Source organism: Penicillium griseofulvum (genome assembly GCF_001561935.1).
Source record: "Penicillium griseofulvum strain PG3 chromosome Unknown contig_95, whole genome shotgun sequence".
Taxonomy (NCBI): Eukaryota; Fungi; Ascomycota; class Eurotiomycetes; order Eurotiales; family Aspergillaceae; genus Penicillium; species Penicillium griseofulvum.
In genome coordinates, this window is record NW_024467454.1 from 2,146,105 (window position 1) to 2,163,631 (window position 17,527).

Sequence of the window (17,527 nt, forward strand, 5' to 3'; positions counted from 1 at the left end):
TGCTATTGTCTTTGGGCTCGAAGATTTATTGGAACATCATATATGTACTAAACTTTCTTGTACTCATTGCTATATAAGACTTCAAAATAGCAATGCCGAAATCATTATATCTTTTTTATGTTGATATTATTTTCAGTTTTCATGTTTGGCCTTCTCAGCTTCTTGCTGGAGAACCTTCAGTTCCATCTTCTCAAAGCCCTCGACGGCCTGACCATACTGTTCAAACACTCCCTTTTGATAACCATCTGCAATTTTCTCAATGAACTCCTCCTCATTCCAACGCTGTCCAACTAGGTCCTCAAATGTTTGACCAGGCTGTCGCTCGATACCCCAAACGGCTTTGTATGCAGCACCCAAGGCGCAGGCATTGTCGCCAACATCGAGTGAATATACACCTTCAACACCGCCGAGGATCTCGCCAGCAATTTTGGCAATAGCCTTGTTCTTAGATCCTCCGCCAACGAGATAAACTCGGCGTGGCTGGGCGGGAAGTCCATTGCCAGGGCTCTGGGTAAGGTCTCGAGACCGCAACCGCAGTGAAAGGAACTGGCTCTCAATGATTGCACGGGCTTCGTCCTGCAAGTTCCATCCATCGGTCGTCTCTTGTAGATTTCCTGTGTTGGCATCGTATGTAAAGCGCCATTGGCCCTTCCTGATGTTTGGTACGATCTCGTGCCGCGGGAAGAACAGACCCATCTTCATTGGGCTCGTTGGGTTCTGTTGGCCCAACGGGGCAGTCTGCAGCGCAATTCTGTCAAAGTTGGCCCAGGGCTGGGCAGGGGTATCCTTCAGGCTCTCATTGATCGCGTCTCGGACGTGCTCACGGGCCAAGCCGCCGTTCTTGTAGCACAACATGAACATGTACAAACCGGGGGTGGTAGGATGATTAAAGAAGTGTGTGGCCGGATCGGGTTTGTAGCTGGGGGTTGACATGAGGAAAGTAGTAGATGTGCCGAGCGAAACCATTGCATCTGATGGCAACAGTGGCAGGGCAAGAATGGTCGCTGGATTATCGCCAGTTGCTGGAATAACCGTGCAATCGGAACTGAAGCCGAAACGCTCTCTGAAATATGCGTGAACGGGGCCTAGGTGTAGGCCTCCATCTTCCGGTACCTCACCGAGCTTCTGCTTAAGATCCTCAACTCCAAAAACACCCGAGCAAAGCTGAATCAGGCGCTCGTCGTACGCCCCTTTCTTGATGTTCCACAAGTTCATCCCGCACACGTCGGAGATGTCGAATGGGGCTACATGACCTAGGAAAAGCGATGCCAAGAAAGATGACACCAATGAGATTCTCGAGGTTTTCTTATAAATCTCGGGGTATTTCCTTGTAAATCGGAGGATTTGGGGACCTGTGAATCTCTAATGACAGTGTCAGCAGGCTTGCCCCGCATATAGTCTTTTAGGGTTTCTTACATGGTGTGCTTTGCTTCCAGTGGCCTGCGCCAAATCTTCAGGCTTACCGAGAGCTGCATCAAACTCATCACATTCTTTCTGGGTGCTCGAGTCTTGCCAATTGGGACTGTATGGATGGGAGAAAGCGCCTTCCAACTGTGCCTCAAGGGACTTGCTAGAATCAAGATTGCGGAGAAGTGACTCCGCATTCTGACCCCAGTATACACTTCCGTGCTGCTGTCCCGCACCGCTGATTCCTTTCACACGGCTGAAATCAAGACCTTGCTTGCGCAAGCTTTCTAGAACACCGTCCAATGCTTGTAGCCACAGAGCGACCGGGGCAAACACTTCATGTTCGGCTTCATTATTCAGAACACCTTTTTTGATCGGGAACCCATGCGAATCGGCATCGAAGTCGAATTTGGCAACATGGACTACTTTAAGATCGGAGTTGACAACTAATCCCTTCAATTGTTGCGTCGAGAGATCAAATCCAATGTAGAGGGGGGTATCTGACGCCATGATGAAAGTGATAGATACAATTTCACGGGGACAATAGAGTAAATAGAGTAAATTGAGAGAAAGATAAAGTGGGATTTAGGCAAAAGTAGATCAAATCCGGGAAAAGAAGTAGAAGTGCAAGCGGCAAGATTTCCCCGTGGAATGAACCGATGATGTAAATGGACTATTATAACCGGTCTCATTCTTATAGACACTTTTTTTATATATAGAAAAGTGGAAAGTAAACACCGAAGAACCAATTAGGACAAGTTTATAATTCTTCTCGAAATGTCAAGTCAATCCCGAGGGGCTTTTTGGCCGGGTAAATAGCTTTTTTTTTTAGCTGGAGCTCTGCTAAATTCTCGGTAGAATACCCTTAACCCCCCCACTATATCACGAACACTCTGTATATTTGATATATTCAATCTATAATAGATCCAAGGGTATCATTGTAGAAAATCTACTATTGTCGCTTTCGATCCTGAAGTGTTTCCGGGTCACCAGTAATATTCTGTGCAACGAACTCATCCGAGAAGGTGAGGTCCTGTTGTTCCGCCGGAATGAATCGTACCTTGATTCGCCTCACACCACGAACTCCAGATCCAACAGCCTTGCGAACGGCCTCTTCGATGTGTCGCGACCGACTGATAGCCCAGGCACCCGGCACAGCCAACTCAATGTCCATTAAGTAGTTTTGACCGGATTTCATGCCCTGCACGTCACGAACAATCACTTCGTGTCCATCCTCAATATCCTTCAAGGCCTTGGAGGCAGCATCCTCCACAGAGTGTCGGATTTCCTCATCAACCGTAGTATCTGCCAACTCCAAAAGAGAGGTACGGGTATTGCCCCAACCGGCTTGGATAACCATCAAGGAAATCAGGAGTCCACCAACTGGATCCAGCCAGGTGGCGTCTTGGAAGACATAGCTTCCTCCAATTGTGAAAAGGGCGACAATACTTGTCAGGGAATCGATACGGTGGTGAACGGCGTTGGATGCAAGGACGGACGACTTGCGCTCTTCGGCAACCTTCATAGCTAGAATAAAGTTAGCCTAATGAATCTAAATCCTCTAGATTTCCCCCTGCATCTCTGTACTTACTGGCATGGTAAAGCCACTCCTTAACCACAATCGAGCCTGCTGCAATCCATGCCGCATGGATGCTAGGACCTATTGGCCCATGACTGTGTGAATGACCATGTCCCAAAATTCCAGAGTGAGCTACGGTTTCAGCCACCTCTGGGTAGAACTGAGCCAGCAGGACCTGTCCCGCGTTGAGGCCCATGAACACTCCTCCACAGAGCAGAAGCCCACTGACTCCTAGCGCACCGATGCTCTCGATTTTTCCGTATCCATTGGGGAATCTTTCACTCGGGGGTTTCAGGGACCAAGCGACAGTTCCCAGAGTCAAAAAGTCGGAGACGAGATCGGTGAGCGCGTGGTAAGCGTCGGCAATGAGGGCTTGAGAGTGAAAGACATAACCACCAATGAACTTTCCAATTGCCATAAACAAATTTGAGAGGAGACCAATCCTTGTAATTCGAACACCAGCGTCATTTTTGTTTGAGGAAGTTAGGTAGGTATTGTCATGGTGGTGATGATGATGGCCGTGGCCGTGGCTATGGCCATGGTCTCTAGTTTGCGTCATAGCGAACGACGTTGCCGGACGTGGGATAGAACGAGGTCTTGAATGAAAAAGAAAGGAAGAAGCGTCTTTTAAAAAAGGTGTAGAAGTAAGTATACGCCGCTGGGCAGTAAGAGATCTGAAACTGGAGATCCTGTGGAGAGGACGAAGCCTGCATAGGGGCTGCGTCAGCGGCATCGCGTCGCAGGGCACGCGAGCACAATAAAAGCGATTGGACAGAGTGTTCTTTTCGACTCAAGAGCCAGAGATTTTTTTTAGTTTTTAGTTACATTTAAACTAAAAAAAGATGAGATGCGTAAGTGGGATGTTTCGATCAGGTCATCCGGCTATTCCCTTGATTTTCCGTTTCCAATCTCAGCGTTTTTGTTTCTAATCCCTTTGCCCTTTGACTCGGACTATCCCCCGAAACCTATCAGAAATTCTACTTTACCAATTCATATTGTTCTATTAGTACGGAATACTTATACTATTTGATCTTCTTGGCCATCTTTAAGCAGTGCCAAGCATCCAACTACGCAATCGTTGGAGAACCTCCGCTTTTCCGCCAAGACAATGATGTTGCGTCTTCAATGACGACGCCTGCTATTCGGATCCCCTTTACGGGACCATTACCACCTGCGATTATAATTCCTCGAACTGCTACAACAATATCAGGGGCAATTGATGCTATTAGCACTTTCTTGACTGCGCCACCGTCCTCCAATCTCAGAGGCGTCGATGTGGGGAGATATTCCCAGACGGTACTCTTGACTGGTGCAGGTATCTCCGTCGCGTCCGGCCTGTCAGATTATCGAGGCGACCAAGGTACCTACCGGCGAAACAAATCCTATCGTCCGATTTACTACCACGAGTTTGTCTCTCGCCATGAGTCGCGCAAGCGGTATTGGGCCCGCAGCTTCATCGGATGGCCTGGACTTTTAAAAGCAAAGCCGAATTCGACTCATTGGGCAATTAAAGACCTTGGCGATAAAGGGTACATTAGTTCTGTGGTGACACAAAATGTCGACTCGTTCCATTCCCTCGCGCATCCAGAACTGTCCACCCTCGAACTACATGGATACTTGCGATCTGTCGTCTGCACTAGCTGTCAAAACCAACTTCCCCGCACTGATTTTCAAGCGTCGCTGGAGAAACTCAATCCAGCTTGGGCGGAGTTTTTGGCTCGTATGGTCGCAGAGGGTGTGCTCGATACCGATAATCAGGAGGAGCAACGGCGGAAAGGCTTGAAGCTGAACCCAGATGGTGACGTTGATCTCCCTGAAGCGCCATATTCTACTTTCCGTTATCCTTCATGTCCTACCTGCTTGGAGAACCCTCCTATGTTGAGCGATGGCACAAAGGCCAACGTAGAGGTAGAGAGCGACGGTGCATTATCGGCAACTTCAAATGCCGGCATTTTGAAACCAGCAGTGATCATGTTTGGAGAGAATATTGATCCATTGGTGAAGACAGCAGCTGAAGAGGCTATTGATGATGCTGGGCGGCTACTCATCTTGGGTAGCAGCCTAGCAACCTTCTCGGCGTGGCGCCTAGTCGAACGAGCACACAAACGTGGCATGCCTATTGGTGTTGTCAATGTTGGTGGCGTAAGGAACGAAGCCATGCTGTTTGAGAATATTGAACATGAACCCGCTGCTCATGTCCGTTGTAACCATCCAGTCCAGTCAGTCCTCCCGACCGTTGTATCTCAACTCCCAATCAATGTATAGATTTTTCTAAAAGAAGGATAAAATAGACTGAAATGGAGATCTAAAATAAAACAGAACCTATTATAACAAAAAAACCAAAGATAAAAATAGTGATAAAGAGAATAAGCGCCTGAGGCAAAAAAAAAGCAAGTCGATAAGTCCGGGCCGCTGAACGCGGGGCTCCTCCCTCACGTCTCAGCATGGAGCACTCCAGGGATCCTCACCCTTTAAAGATCGCATCCAATCTAGTCTCTCCTGGTCACTTTCTCTTTTCTAAACCCAAACCATCGGGGCCACCGGCTTCCAAAACTCCACAGAAAATGGACAAATATCAGCAACCCAGTTCTTTCCAGCAGCTGGAAAAGGCATGCCTTTCTACTTATTAAGTCTTGGATCTTTACTGACTGTTGTCTTGTTTCTAGCTCGGCGAAGGCACTTATGCTACCGTACGTTTCGATCTCTCTCCCTTTCACTTCCCCGCTCATACCCTGATCGCCACTCCCCCCATTCACCGCTGATGCAGAATACAGGTCTTTAAAGGGCGCAATCGCCAAACCGGTGAAATGGTGGCGTTGAAGGAAATCCACTTGGATTCAGAGGAAGGAACACCCTCAACTGCAATTCGTGAGATCTCGCTCATGAAGGAGCTGAAGCATGAAAGTATTGTTTCGCTCTACGATGTCATCCACACGGAAAATAAACTCATGCTCGTTTTTGAGTTCATGGACAGAGATTTGAAGAGATACATGGACACTCGTGGTGATCGTGGACAGCTGGATCCTGCTACGGTCAAATCCTTCATGCACCAGCTACTCAAGGGTATCGCCTTCTGTCATGACAATCGAGTCCTTCATCGCGATCTGAAGCCACAGAACCTGCTGATCAACAAGAAGGGACAGCTCAAGCTAGGTGACTTTGGACTAGCTCGTGCTTTCGGCATCCCAGTTAATACATTCTCCAACGAAGTCGTCACTCTGTGGTACCGCGCACCGGACGTCCTCCTTGGGAGTCGCACCTACAACACCAGTATTGACATTTGGTCCGCTGGCTGCATCATGGCAGAGATGTACACCGGTCGTCCGCTTTTCCCCGGCACAACCAACGAGGATCAATTGATCAAGATCTTCCGTCTGATGGGCACGCCATCCGAGCGTACATGGCCCGGAATCTCGCAGCTTCCAGAATACAAGTCCGACTTCCAGATCTACGCCACGCAAGATCTGTCATTGATCATTCCGCAAATGGATGCCGTCGGGATGGATCTGTTGAACCGTATGCTTCAACTCCGTCCAGAGATGCGCATCAGCGCCAACGAGGCCCTTCAACACCCGTGGTTCCATGATCTGCCTCAAATCCAGGCCAAATTGCAACAGCAACACCAGCAGCAGCAGATGGCTGGATACGGAGGCATGATCCCCCCGCAGCCCGCTTATTAGCGGTCTAGACTGCGCATGACGAGATAATGAGCTCGATTAGACAATTGGACATGGGAGAATTCGGCGTTATACCCGATGGATATTTTGCATCCCTTTTTTTTTTTTTTTCAATTATATTGCGAATCTTGGGCTAGTTTTTTTCAAAGATGAAGAGTATCTGGCCTGCTAGATTAATCAACTTCGGAACACTGCTCTGTTGTCGGTTGTGATGGTGCTCTGGGACAGCGCGCTCCAGATGTTATCAACCTTCTGCCTGTCGCTTTCAAATAGCTATTCCCGGATAAATTAATCCTGCCATTCACCCAAATTATATCTATTAGCAGAGCGAGACATTGGCAAGAAATGCTTGGGCCCAGTACAAATGTCCCCGTTGGAACTGCAATCCTCGGAAATATCTTGGCTTGATACTCCAAGTTCTTTATACACCAGCCAAGGATTTTCGGAACAAACAAGCTCATGGCTGCTGCACTACATTATGAAGCACTGGGCATAAGTACCTCGAGCAACCCTTTCGAGCAGGCAGTACCTTAGCGTTTGAAGGTCTTGATGCTTGTTCGGAATAATCTTTCAAACATGCAGTCACCCGTATTTCAATCTGGTCTTCTGTACGGAGTAAATGAAAACATCGGGGGAAAACAAGTTATACTGTCCCACACGGGCGAACTGATTTTATGACTTTCACAGGGCTTCTTGTCACCGTTGTACTCTTGGCATATTCAGGTTACTTCGCCTTCGAGAACAGACTCTAATAGCTAGGGACAAAGACTGCCTAAACAATGACTCTAATCATTGGTGCAACCCAAATGCTATGCATCCGAGGCTTTTCTATGCAGACCAGTACTGGTCCCTTATCCTATCCCTTGCCTATTGTCTATGTATTTCGCAAATCCCGGCACGTTGTGATACCACCACTGTCGTTCGCATGTCTTTCCCTGGGAGTACGAAGTACTGGTTTGAATCCTGTCCCATGTGATGTTTGAGAATCATTTTAAAATATATCCTTTGTTCTTACTCATATTCTTGGCAGTTTGAGCTTAATACTGTTGGGGCTGCCCTCTTTCTTATATGACCGGACATCAGGCTAGTATCTTCCTAACTATAAACCGATGAGATTAACAATGTGCTTATTGGGCTAATCTTGCCTTTTGTCTTTTCTTTTTTCTGTGTTTTTTTTTTTTTTTGGTTGCCTGTTGCGGATAATAACCAGGTGGTATTGTGCTTTGGCCACTCTACACTCGAACCGTTTGCCTTCCCGAGGTCTCGAGGGGAACCATAACCCAAAAGTCCCCCTTGGTAGATCTACAATCATCTGGATATTCACAAGCAATCTTGTCTTTGGACCACGGGGGTCTTTTCGGTTCATATCTGCCGGATATAACTTTTAGGCGCTGGTAGCCTTCCCCCTCGCGACGAGCTCATAGATCATGATACCATGACGCTGTCAGAACGACAAATATTGGCCATCTCGGCCACAGAGCGAGTTTGCTCGACTATCTCGTTGGTTGGCACTTTTGTTATAGTCGCTACTTTTATTTGGTCCCCCACATTCCGTAAACCCATCAACCGCTTGGTGTTCTATGCATCGTGGGGTAACATCATGGCTAATATAGCCACCATCATATCGGCAGACGGGATTCATTCTGGGGCGGATAGTTCACTATGCCAGTTCCAGGGATTCTTGATTCAATGGTTCGTATCAAATCAGCAAATAGCATCCTCAGATAACCACTAATAAGCAAGGATAGGTTCATGCCCGCCGATGCACTATGGACATTCGCAATGGCATGCAATGTCTACCTAACATTCTTCCACAAATACAACTCAGAGCAACTACGCCAGCTGGAATGGAAATATGTGCTCTGCTGCTACGGTGTTCCATTTGTCCCAGCTTTCGCGTACTTCTTCATCCAAACTCAGGCCCGAGGCCGGTTATATGGCTCCGCCATAGTAAGCACCTCAAAGCCCTCCTACCAGCCTATGCTAATCCAATCACCGCACGACAGCTCTGGTGCTGGATCTCTACACAATGGGGCTTCCTCCGCATCGCCACATTCTACGGACCAGTCTGGCTCATTATCTCATTGACCTTCGCTATCTACCTACGAGCAGGAACGGTGATTTATCAGAAACGTCGTCAGCTTCGGAACCTCGGCGGCATAGACTCAGATCTTGCTCCAGAATCCCCCTTTGCGATGTTGACCGGTATCCAAGTTACTAGGGAGATTGCTTGCTCGACGCCAGAGCGCCGGTCCCTATCGGAGGGCAACGCGCGCGGGTTGCCGTGTGCTGCGTTCAGAGCATACTCGGTCACGATCGAGGGCGGGAGTACGGCCAGCACAACTCAAGGTCCCAGCTCAAAAATCGGTCCAAGTCCTCTTCAGCGGGAGAATTCTGGCAAGATCACGCGGCCAGATGGGCTGGATTCGCAACGGAGGTCGACGTCCACGGACGCTAGTTCGGCGACTTGGGCGTATACAAAATACGCTATGCTGTTTTTCATTGCATTGCTTGTTACATGGGTAGGTCTGGTCGAAGCCCATCATAGTCTGAAAACCAGTGTCGGCTCTTTTCGTGTGTTGATTGTTCGACGCAGGTCCCCTCGACGATAAACAGAGTCTATTCCCTGGCTCGGCCTAATGACTTTAATTTCAGTCTAAACTATGCTTCTAGCTTCGTCTTACCGCTCCAGGGCTTTTGGAACAGTCTTATATACGTTTCTATCTCATGGCCCGCATTCAAATTACTCTGGTCTGACCTCCATAGCCGTGTATGCTCATGGCGCATATCCCGTTCAGTGACAAATATACAGTCTCTTCATCTACAAAAAGGCTCACAAAGCTCGACTCCTGCTCTTTTGGTGAAAGCTGAGAATGAAGAGGACAGACGCCGGAGTTGGCTGGGCTTAGATCCATCAAGTTAGGGCTGGGGGTTGGTTGATAGCTAAATGCCTCATTTCCATCGCAATATACCATCAAAACTACTTCATATAATGGTTAGACCTCCATCGCAATATCTAGCATTTAACGGAGTATGGGAATAAATAAATAAACATTCAAATATCGATAGAACATACAACGTCAATTCGATCTATAGAAACACGTGACCGGCGCGTCGCGTTGAAGTCCGTCCAACACCCCAGATCCAATCTCCGAAAGAACCACTACGACCTCCTACACACCACTCTCGCCATACCCGCATTCTTTTCATTGCTTCCCACTCTCCCACTCCATCCTGATAGCAGCCACATCCACCATGGCCGAATCGAATTCCCACCAACCGCCCGCCGCGTCGCCGTCCCCTCCCCCGCCAGCTCCAATCTCCCAATCCCCGGGCCCGCGCGCCTCACGTCTAAACCAGGTCTTTGAGCAGGCTCTAGCACGCACGCTCCGCGCAAACTCATACGCGAACTTTGCAGGCTGTTTCCCGACACCTGCGCGCCACGTTCCTGCCAGCTTGGAGGGTGTCTGGCGACAGCTGAACGCGAAGCTAGAAGCGAATGCCAAGGCTGAGTTTGATGATATTGTCGCCGAAAGAGATGCAGTGTCACATTTGAATGAGCTTGACCGACTGGTTGGGGATGCGAGGGCTAGAAGGGACCAGGAGGGGGAGAATGCCGATGGACAGGAGAGAATAGTGTATGTTGAATAGATTGTGCCGGACTATATTTGTTTCTGACTCTAAACTTGGCTTACTATACAGTGCGCATACGCTCGGCGCCGAAGATCTATACAAAGCGCATCTTACGCCCTATTTGCAGGAAGCGCAGTCGACCCTCAACGCCAGACTCGAGGCTACTCATGCGGAGAACGCGGAGCTTGCGCAGACGGTGCAGGCGCAGAGGCTGGAAATTGAGCGGCTATTGTCGCATCTTGGATTGGTCGTTTCCGATATTGAGGGGGCTGCTACGGCGGCCACGCAATTCAGCAGACAACATCACATTCGCCAGGACGCGATCCAGATGGATGAGGAAGCGAACGCCCGTCCGGAGCTGTGAGCGTATTGCGGAAATTGCTTCTCTATCTGATTCATGATGAAATCAGGGCACTCAATTCCCTGCCATCAACCATCCCGTCTTCCACCATATCCTGCGCCACGACTATCACCTGTTGGAGGTCCGTTGATTTGAGCTGCTCGAGCTTCGTGTTCTGGCCTTCGATTGCTGCGGCAATCGCCTCCTTGCAAGTTCCGTCGCGTTCTTCCTCAACTGCTCCGTCGCGGCGAGCGAGAGCTGTTGCTCCGCGATAGTACGTCTGAGCGTTGCGCAGGAGCATAGCTCCGTTCTGCTTCGCTATGGCGTGGTTCCAGGGCGCTCGTCCAAGACGCCATCTGTGCATCTCCGCGTCTCCGCGACCAAGGTGGATCTTGGGCAGGTTTTCGGCATCTGGGAGCTTAGTAGCAGCCGTTAATGCGTCTAGGGCGGTTGAAAGCGACTTCCAACGCAATGCTACCGCGTTCTCAAACGCCTCGTCATCCTCCGATGGAGGGATGTCCGAAAGTGCCTGGTTCAATGACGTGAGCGCATCTGCTTTGCCACACAGCCCTTCAGGGTCCGCGGATACATCCAGTTCCGGGCCAAAAACCTGTCCAACCTCCTGCTGGTAGGTTTGGATATCGGTATGTCCGCCTCGGTAGAGCAAATCGTTCAATGCACAGATGAACTTGGCTCGCGCTAAGGCCGCCTCATACTGTCTGTCCGAGCCTTCAGCATAAGCAGGCAGCCGCGAATGCACTAGCTCCGACGAGTACTCTTGTACCCAACCAACACCGCCCGCACCGGGGTTAGAAATCAACACGTTGCACAGAGTCGTCAAAGTCTCCAGCTGTGCCACGGCCGTGTCCACGAGCGTATTCTTCGTGACAGGCTCCACAATCATCGCCCACTGTTCTTGCTCCTCGCCGGACTCGACTTGAGACTGCCCCGCAGCTGGTGGTACAGACTCCGGCTCCGGCGGCACACCCCCGGATTTCATCAGTTCGATCTCCTCTTGCATTTCCGTGTACTTCATCTCCTGTACCATCAGACACCGCTGGAACAGCTCAATCGCTTCTTGCAGGTAGGTCCCCGCTTGCATCTGCTCCTCCTCACCGGGATGCTTCAGATTGGATATCAACTCTGCTAGACTGGTCAGCACCTGGCCCGAATTGAACAACACGTCAGCATTGTCCTGCTCCAGACCCAGGGCATCCCGGTGTGACTGTAGCGCAATCTGCAAAAGCTCCCCCTGTGGCGCTGGCAGCTGGGCTGCTAGTTTGGGGTGCTGGGTGATTTCATATTGGACTCGTGCTCTGGGTGGTGTGTTAGTAAAGGTAAACTCGAAACAATACCTCTCAATCATGGATGAAATTAAATAATGTAAAAAAAAACATTGGCTTGTTTTGGTACAAAATATACGTACTTGTTGTAAGCTAGATCAAATGTGCCGGGATGTTTCTGTAGTCCTTCGTCATAGTTGGTGATGGCCCGCATAAAGAAGCGCATGGACTTGGCCGCATCTCCGGCCCGCCATTTCTCTCCGGCTTCTTCTAGCTCGACGCCGGCTAGAGAGATGGTTAGTTCTCTTTTTTTGTCTGCTGATATTATTGGCTTGAAGTTCAAATACACACCTGCAAGAAATTCATCTGCAGTTACAGGTGCCTATATCAAAATGTATGAGATCATGACCAAGCTGTTTTGTATGAGGTTATATTGTTACTGCATACCTGTTTCGAGGCAGCCTTCTTCTTTGTCTTTGTCTCCCTTAGGAAGGATTTCGGCTTCGGCATATCTGCGGGAAAGCTGTTGAATGAATTGAATGAGGATCGACAGAGATGTGCTTGAGAAGTAAATCCGGCAGAATCTGCGCGGTGTGTGACGCCTCTTGCTGTCGCCTCGACTGCATGTAACAATGATCATGATAGTTATTGTTCTTGGCTTTAAGATTTAATTCTGGTTAATGTATGGAGTACTATGTAGTAATGTATGTAAGACTTCTTTGTATACATAGAATGTGTCACTGAAAGACTCTCAAAGTAACCTGGTCTTTCAGATCTGCATGGATGCCAAGACTAGAGGGTGTACACAGTAAGCTGCCTGAGTTTTGTTTCATGTTTTGAAGGGTAATGTTAGTACCAAATGTTGCAAAAGGGGGGTTTGTGTTTCCAGCTTCATGTCTGTGTGAAAATGGTACTATGTATGTAGGCCGAGGTACATTGTACAGTCCCTTACTGTTGTGTGCATAGTATCTACGGAGTACAGTATACATAGATGGGAAGTAATCTGACCAATTTTTCATTACAAGGTTCTTCAGAATATAAATATAATAAAAATCATAAGAATAATGTATCTAATAATTAGTTCCCGAGGTCAAGATAGTACAAAGAAAACCTTAGAGACGATCTCGCGTGGACGGCACGTGGCAAAGATATTCCCGGTAAAGCTCAGAGAACTTGTTTCCTTGGACTATCATTGACCAGATTTGTGTATGTCATATAATCCAAATACCTAACCTTGGAAATACCTATCCACCTTACAATTTCAACTCTTGAACATCTTACGATTACGTCGATCTTTCCAAAAAAAATCCCTTCCACCCCTTTCCCACGCCTTTCCCCACCAATTTGACCCACCCCGTTTCGCCTTCTCCTTTCTGTGACTCTAATTCTACTTCTACGCATTTGCGATTTCAACATATCCCTCGGAGTATGTACCCTTTAAGATCGCCACTAGTCCGTAATACCCGCTAATAGGTCAATTCTGCAGGTATTCCATCAAGGCCTCCATATAACAATTCGAAACTGAGCCCCTCTTTCGGCACAAATTCTCCTTATAACCACCCATATCGCCTCCTAGAAATGGCCCGCCAACCTTCTCTCGACTCTGAGCGTCCTATCATGGCTCAATCGGTAGGGATCCCTTCCCCTTACCCCCTCTACCTACTCTGCTCTTAGCTTCGCATTTACACTAGAACCATGCAAGTCTAACCCACTACAGAACCGAAACTCAAAGCGATTCTCCACCGTCAGTGGAAGCCCCTCGCTGGCTGCCTCTGATCGCACAAACGGGACTCTACCCAGTGGCGACCCCAGAATCGCCGACATCTTCCACCTCCACGATGGCTTTGAACGTCTGGAGAGCAAGCCTCTCAACAAGCAGCGATTCGTCCCCACCGAAGAGAAGTCGAACAACCTGAACAAACTTGCTCTTGGGGCTAAGGTCGAGCGCGCTCTGGGTCGGAGGATGACTGGACAAGACGCTGTCATGCGCAAGCCTCTCTCTGAGAAGAATGAGGCGCATACTGAGTCGCCCTGATGGTGACAATACATCTAGAAGGCAAATGACTTGTGTTGCCTTGTTTCGCGTGGTTGACCCGTCTCTAATCGTTCGCTTGTGACTTGTTCCTTATTCCTGCCCTTTTTTTTCGTACCAACATCCGAGCCTCTATCTACACGGCTCTTATGATTGTCTTTTTTTTTCAAACAGTCACCTTTTCATGTCCTATCATACCCCTCTTTCTTTTTTTCGGATCAGTTTGTGGCGTTTTGACTTGAGATTCGCATTTACTTCCTTGAGTATGAACTTCCGGATCTAGTTCTTTTCTCTTCTTCTTTTTTTTTCCTCATGTATCTTCAAATTATCATGAAATCTTCCCACTTCATCCGTATTCTTATAGGATTCCTCTTTAATATCTCGTATACAATAGAATTCTGCCAGGCGGTGTATATCTGCCAAGACCCAAAGTCAAAGAGAGGGAAGTTCCTCTTTTCTTTCGAAGGCGAATTTCCCACAGCTTCATCTCATCTTCTTTTTTTTTTTGTCCATTTTCTACACAATATTCCCCACCCTTCTCTGTCCATCTTCTCAGGACCCACATTTCTCTCGATTCTCACCTTTTTCTCCAACCTCCCTTTTCGCGCTCTTCTTCACTTCTATACTTCCGCTTTTCCCGAGCGTTACTCTTGCTTTCTATCTTCAATTGCTTGCATTGGTGCTTGGTTTCGCATCGTGAGTTCCACTAGTTCGGGTCAAGATCCCTAAAACTAATGAAGATCTAGTGAAGCGAGGGAAAACACAAAGAATTTCATTTTTAGATCGCTCATCGCTTGCTTGAAAAAAGAACCCCTCTCGGCCATTTATAATCTCGCTATTTCCGCCGTGCTCGGTTACTTTTAATCTCATTTTCCACCCGAAACCGAAAATAAAACCCCTCAATCCAACATGGCCGATATGACTCAGGTTCCTATCAATGGAAACTACCCTGCCCAGCACGGTTACCCCGAATCCTATAACCACGCATCTGTCACTATGAACACTGCTGCCAGCTTCCAGCCTGCTCAGTCCTCCACCCCGACTACCGTCACTCCCACCGACCAGCAGAAGAATGAGATCTCCAAGGATGAGGTCGGCTGGTATTTCGTTGAGCAGTACTATACTACTATGAGCCGCAACCCTGACAAGCTCCACCTGTTCTACTCTCGTCGGTCTCAGCTGGTCTTCGGCACTGAGGCCGAGTCGGTTCCTGTCACCGTTGGTACTAAGGTTAGTTCAATTCGATCTTCTCGATGTGAATGCTGTCTAATCAAACACCCCCACTTCCATAGGCCATCAACGAGAAGCTTAACTCCTTGAAGTTCCAGGACTGCAAGGTGCGCGTCTTGAATGTCGATTCTCAGGCTTCTTTCGACAACATCCTGGTCTCAGTCATTGGTGAGATCTCCAACAACTCTGAGCCATCCCGCAAGTTCGTGCAGACTTTCGTCCTCGCCGAGCAGCCCAATGGCTACTACGTTCTTAACGATATCTTCCGATACATGGCCGAAGAGCCAGAAGAAGAACCCGAGCAGGCCACTCCGGCTGCGCCTGTTGCCGAAGCCCCCGAGGCCGTTGCCGAGGCTCCCGCTGAGGAGGCCCAGGTTGCTGAGGAAGTCGCTGCTCCCACCGTCGATGAGAAGGCCGAGGAGGTCGAGACCAACGGCGCTCCCGTGGAGGAGCCCAAGGAGGTCGCTCCCCAGACCAACGGTACCCCCGTCGAGGAGACCCCCGCTCCCGCTCCTGCCGTCGAGGCTGAAACTCTGAACGAGGAGCCTCTCACCCCTGAGCCCTCTCCCGCTCCTGAGAAGGAGGAGGTTCCTGAGAAGGAGACCTCCCCCACTCCCGCTGTCCCTAAGACCTGGGCTAGCATTGCGACTACCTCTTTCGCAGCTAAGGCTGCTGCTGCTGCCAAGGCGCAGGCCGCCCAGGCCGCTCCTGCCCCTGCTGCTCCTGCCACTACTGCTCCTAAGGCTGCTGCTCCCGCTGCTCAGGCTGCCCCTGCCGCTCAGCCCGCTGCCACCCCCGCTCCCGCGGAGGCTGCCCGTTCCCAAGAGGCTCCTTCCACCGAAGCTGGATGGCAGACCGCCGGTCACGACAAGAAGTCGCAGCCCCGTACTGAGGAGACTGTCCTCGCCTATATCAAGAACGTTAACGACAAGGTCGATGCCAGCCTGCTCAAGCAGACCCTGGCTCGTTTCGGTAAGCTGAAGTACTTCGATGTCAGCCGTCCCAAGAACTGCGCCTTTGTTGAATTCAACGAGCCCGCCGGTTATACCGCTGCCGTTGCCGCCAACCCCCACCAGATTGGCAGCGAGCAGATCCTCGTTGAGGAGCGCCGCCCCCGTGGCAACGCCTACGGCAGCAACAGCTTCCCCGCCGGCCGTGGTGGCGGTGCCGGTCGTGGACGTGGTGACCGCGCCGGCAGCCAGGGTCGTGGTGGCTTCCAGCGTGAGGGCCGTGGTAGCTTCACTCCCCGTGGCCGCGGTGGCAACGTTGCCGCCAAGGGTCGCCCTAGCCAGGCCCAAGCTGCTTAAACACTTTTACGTGATTTTGATGATCCTCTACGTTCTTCTTCCCCATCGGTGTCACGTCTCTCACAATTCCCGTGACTATCCCTCCGATGGATGATCTCGGGATCTGTATTACTCCGATTTTGATTCTCTTTTTTCTTTTGCCCCGTCTCTTCCTAATGACATGTGTTACGTGACTATTGCCTCCCCCCTTTTTTCCCGTCACAGTGCATATTAGCGGTTAGTCCGGGTTGGCTGGAAAAGTTGCGTCTCTTTCCTTCCCTCTGGGCACTTGTGTTTTAACCCTTTTTTTTTGATCTTCCTCTTTTACTTGCTGGGATCGAGTGTCTTTTGACATTCACGATTCTTCTTATTTGCACCATATTCCTTTCTTTCAGTGTCTTCCTCCTACGATCTGTTACTTGCTCCTTTTTTTGCAAGACGTTATATTGCATCTTTTTTTTTACCTAGCATAGCAAACTCCAGGGTTTTACGGTGGTGCGCCATCCCGGTCTTTTGTATTTTGTTCTTGTATCTTGCTTTTGTTTTGAGGGATCCATTGTAAATGAGATATCCTCAGGGATGTATGGAACAAAAGAAAAATATGGATTAGAGAATGAATCTCATATATATATTATATTTTTTATATACTCTTTTCAGCACCCTCGGGGGTTGACCTGTGCTTACCTAATGGGAGTCGACGAGTCATCCATCTGGGGTACCTTAGAAGATTCTAGCAAAATGGCTACTTGCCACCAATATGAAAGAAACCCCTGTCTAAGAGCTAAAGAAGGAATAACTAAAATAAGTAGATCAAAATAAGCAAGTTATATAAAAACCAGAAGAATCTAGAATTATGTCGAGAAAGGCTGCAAGGTTGCCTGAACGACCAGTGGAAGTTGCTGGATCATCGTAGAAACTCTCCACAAGAAATTTTTGGAAACACAAAAGGAACTGGCCCGCTCACCTCGACTCTTTCTCTTCATCTCTCCCGCTTTGCTTTGGATTATCCCCCCCAGAGCTTCTTCTCTTTTTAATTACCTTTGCTTTTGTAAGTTCTCTT

At 49.1% G+C, this 17,527-nt stretch overlaps 8 protein-coding genes across 8 annotated transcripts; 5 read left to right on the forward strand and 3 right to left on the reverse strand.

Moving 5' to 3' along the window:
• Positions 1–132: 132 nt before the first annotated feature.
• PGRI_062630 (xylulokinase) lies at positions 133–1,917 on the reverse strand (the record flags this gene model as incomplete). The annotated part of the gene is made up of 2 exons (XM_040793977.1): positions 133–1,362; positions 1,417–1,917. The coding sequence occupies 2 exons, from the start codon at positions 1,915–1,917 to the stop codon at positions 133–135; spliced, it is 1,731 nt and encodes a 576-aa protein (XP_040648832.1).
• Positions 1,918–2,359: 442 nt separating this feature from the next.
• On the reverse strand, positions 2,360–3,545 carry PGRI_062640 (cation diffusion facilitator family transporter; the record flags this gene model as incomplete). The annotated part of the gene is made up of 2 exons (XM_040793978.1): positions 2,360–2,934; positions 2,999–3,545. The coding sequence occupies 2 exons, from the start codon at positions 3,543–3,545 to the stop codon at positions 2,360–2,362; spliced, it is 1,122 nt and encodes a 373-aa protein (XP_040648833.1).
• A 566-nt stretch (positions 3,546–4,111) lies between these two features.
• On the forward strand, positions 4,112–6,666 carry PGRI_062650 (Sirtuin family; the record flags this gene model as incomplete). The annotated part of the gene is made up of 3 exons (XM_040793979.1): positions 4,112–5,182; positions 5,653–5,676; positions 5,761–6,666. The coding sequence occupies 3 exons, from the start codon at positions 4,112–4,114 to the stop codon at positions 6,664–6,666; spliced, it is 2,001 nt and encodes a 666-aa protein (XP_040648834.1).
• Positions 6,667–8,098: 1,432 nt separating this feature from the next.
• On the forward strand, positions 8,099–9,275 carry PGRI_062660 (putative cAMP receptor-like protein; the record flags this gene model as incomplete). The annotated part of the gene is made up of 3 exons (XM_040793980.1): positions 8,099–8,355; positions 8,412–8,613; positions 8,670–9,275. 3 exons carry the CDS (start codon positions 8,099–8,101, stop codon positions 9,273–9,275), a joined length of 1,065 nt encoding a protein of 354 aa, XP_040648835.1.
• A 643-nt stretch (positions 9,276–9,918) lies between these two features.
• PGRI_062670 (PMF1/NNF1 family protein) lies at positions 9,919–10,660 on the forward strand (the record flags this gene model as incomplete). The annotated part of the gene is made up of 2 exons (XM_040793981.1): positions 9,919–10,301; positions 10,366–10,660. The coding sequence occupies 2 exons, from the start codon at positions 9,919–9,921 to the stop codon at positions 10,658–10,660; spliced, it is 678 nt and encodes a 225-aa protein (XP_040648836.1).
• A 31-nt stretch (positions 10,661–10,691) lies between these two features.
• Positions 10,692–12,429, reverse strand: PGRI_062680 (uncharacterized protein; the record flags this gene model as incomplete). The annotated part of the gene is made up of 4 exons (XM_040793982.1): positions 10,692–11,952; positions 12,063–12,204; positions 12,271–12,301; positions 12,367–12,429. 4 exons carry the CDS (start codon positions 12,427–12,429, stop codon positions 10,692–10,694), a joined length of 1,497 nt encoding a protein of 498 aa, XP_040648837.1.
• Positions 12,430–13,497: 1,068 nt separating this feature from the next.
• On the forward strand, positions 13,498–13,954 carry PGRI_062690 (uncharacterized protein; the record flags this gene model as incomplete). The annotated part of the gene is made up of 2 exons (XM_040793983.1): positions 13,498–13,548; positions 13,637–13,954. 2 exons carry the CDS (start codon positions 13,498–13,500, stop codon positions 13,952–13,954), a joined length of 369 nt encoding a protein of 122 aa, XP_040648838.1.
• Positions 13,955–14,860: 906 nt separating this feature from the next.
• Positions 14,861–16,488, forward strand: PGRI_062700 (NTF2 and RRM domain protein; the record flags this gene model as incomplete). The annotated part of the gene is made up of 2 exons (XM_040793984.1): positions 14,861–15,181; positions 15,244–16,488. The coding sequence occupies 2 exons, from the start codon at positions 14,861–14,863 to the stop codon at positions 16,486–16,488; spliced, it is 1,566 nt and encodes a 521-aa protein (XP_040648839.1).
• Positions 16,489–17,527: the final 1,039 nt, after the last annotated feature.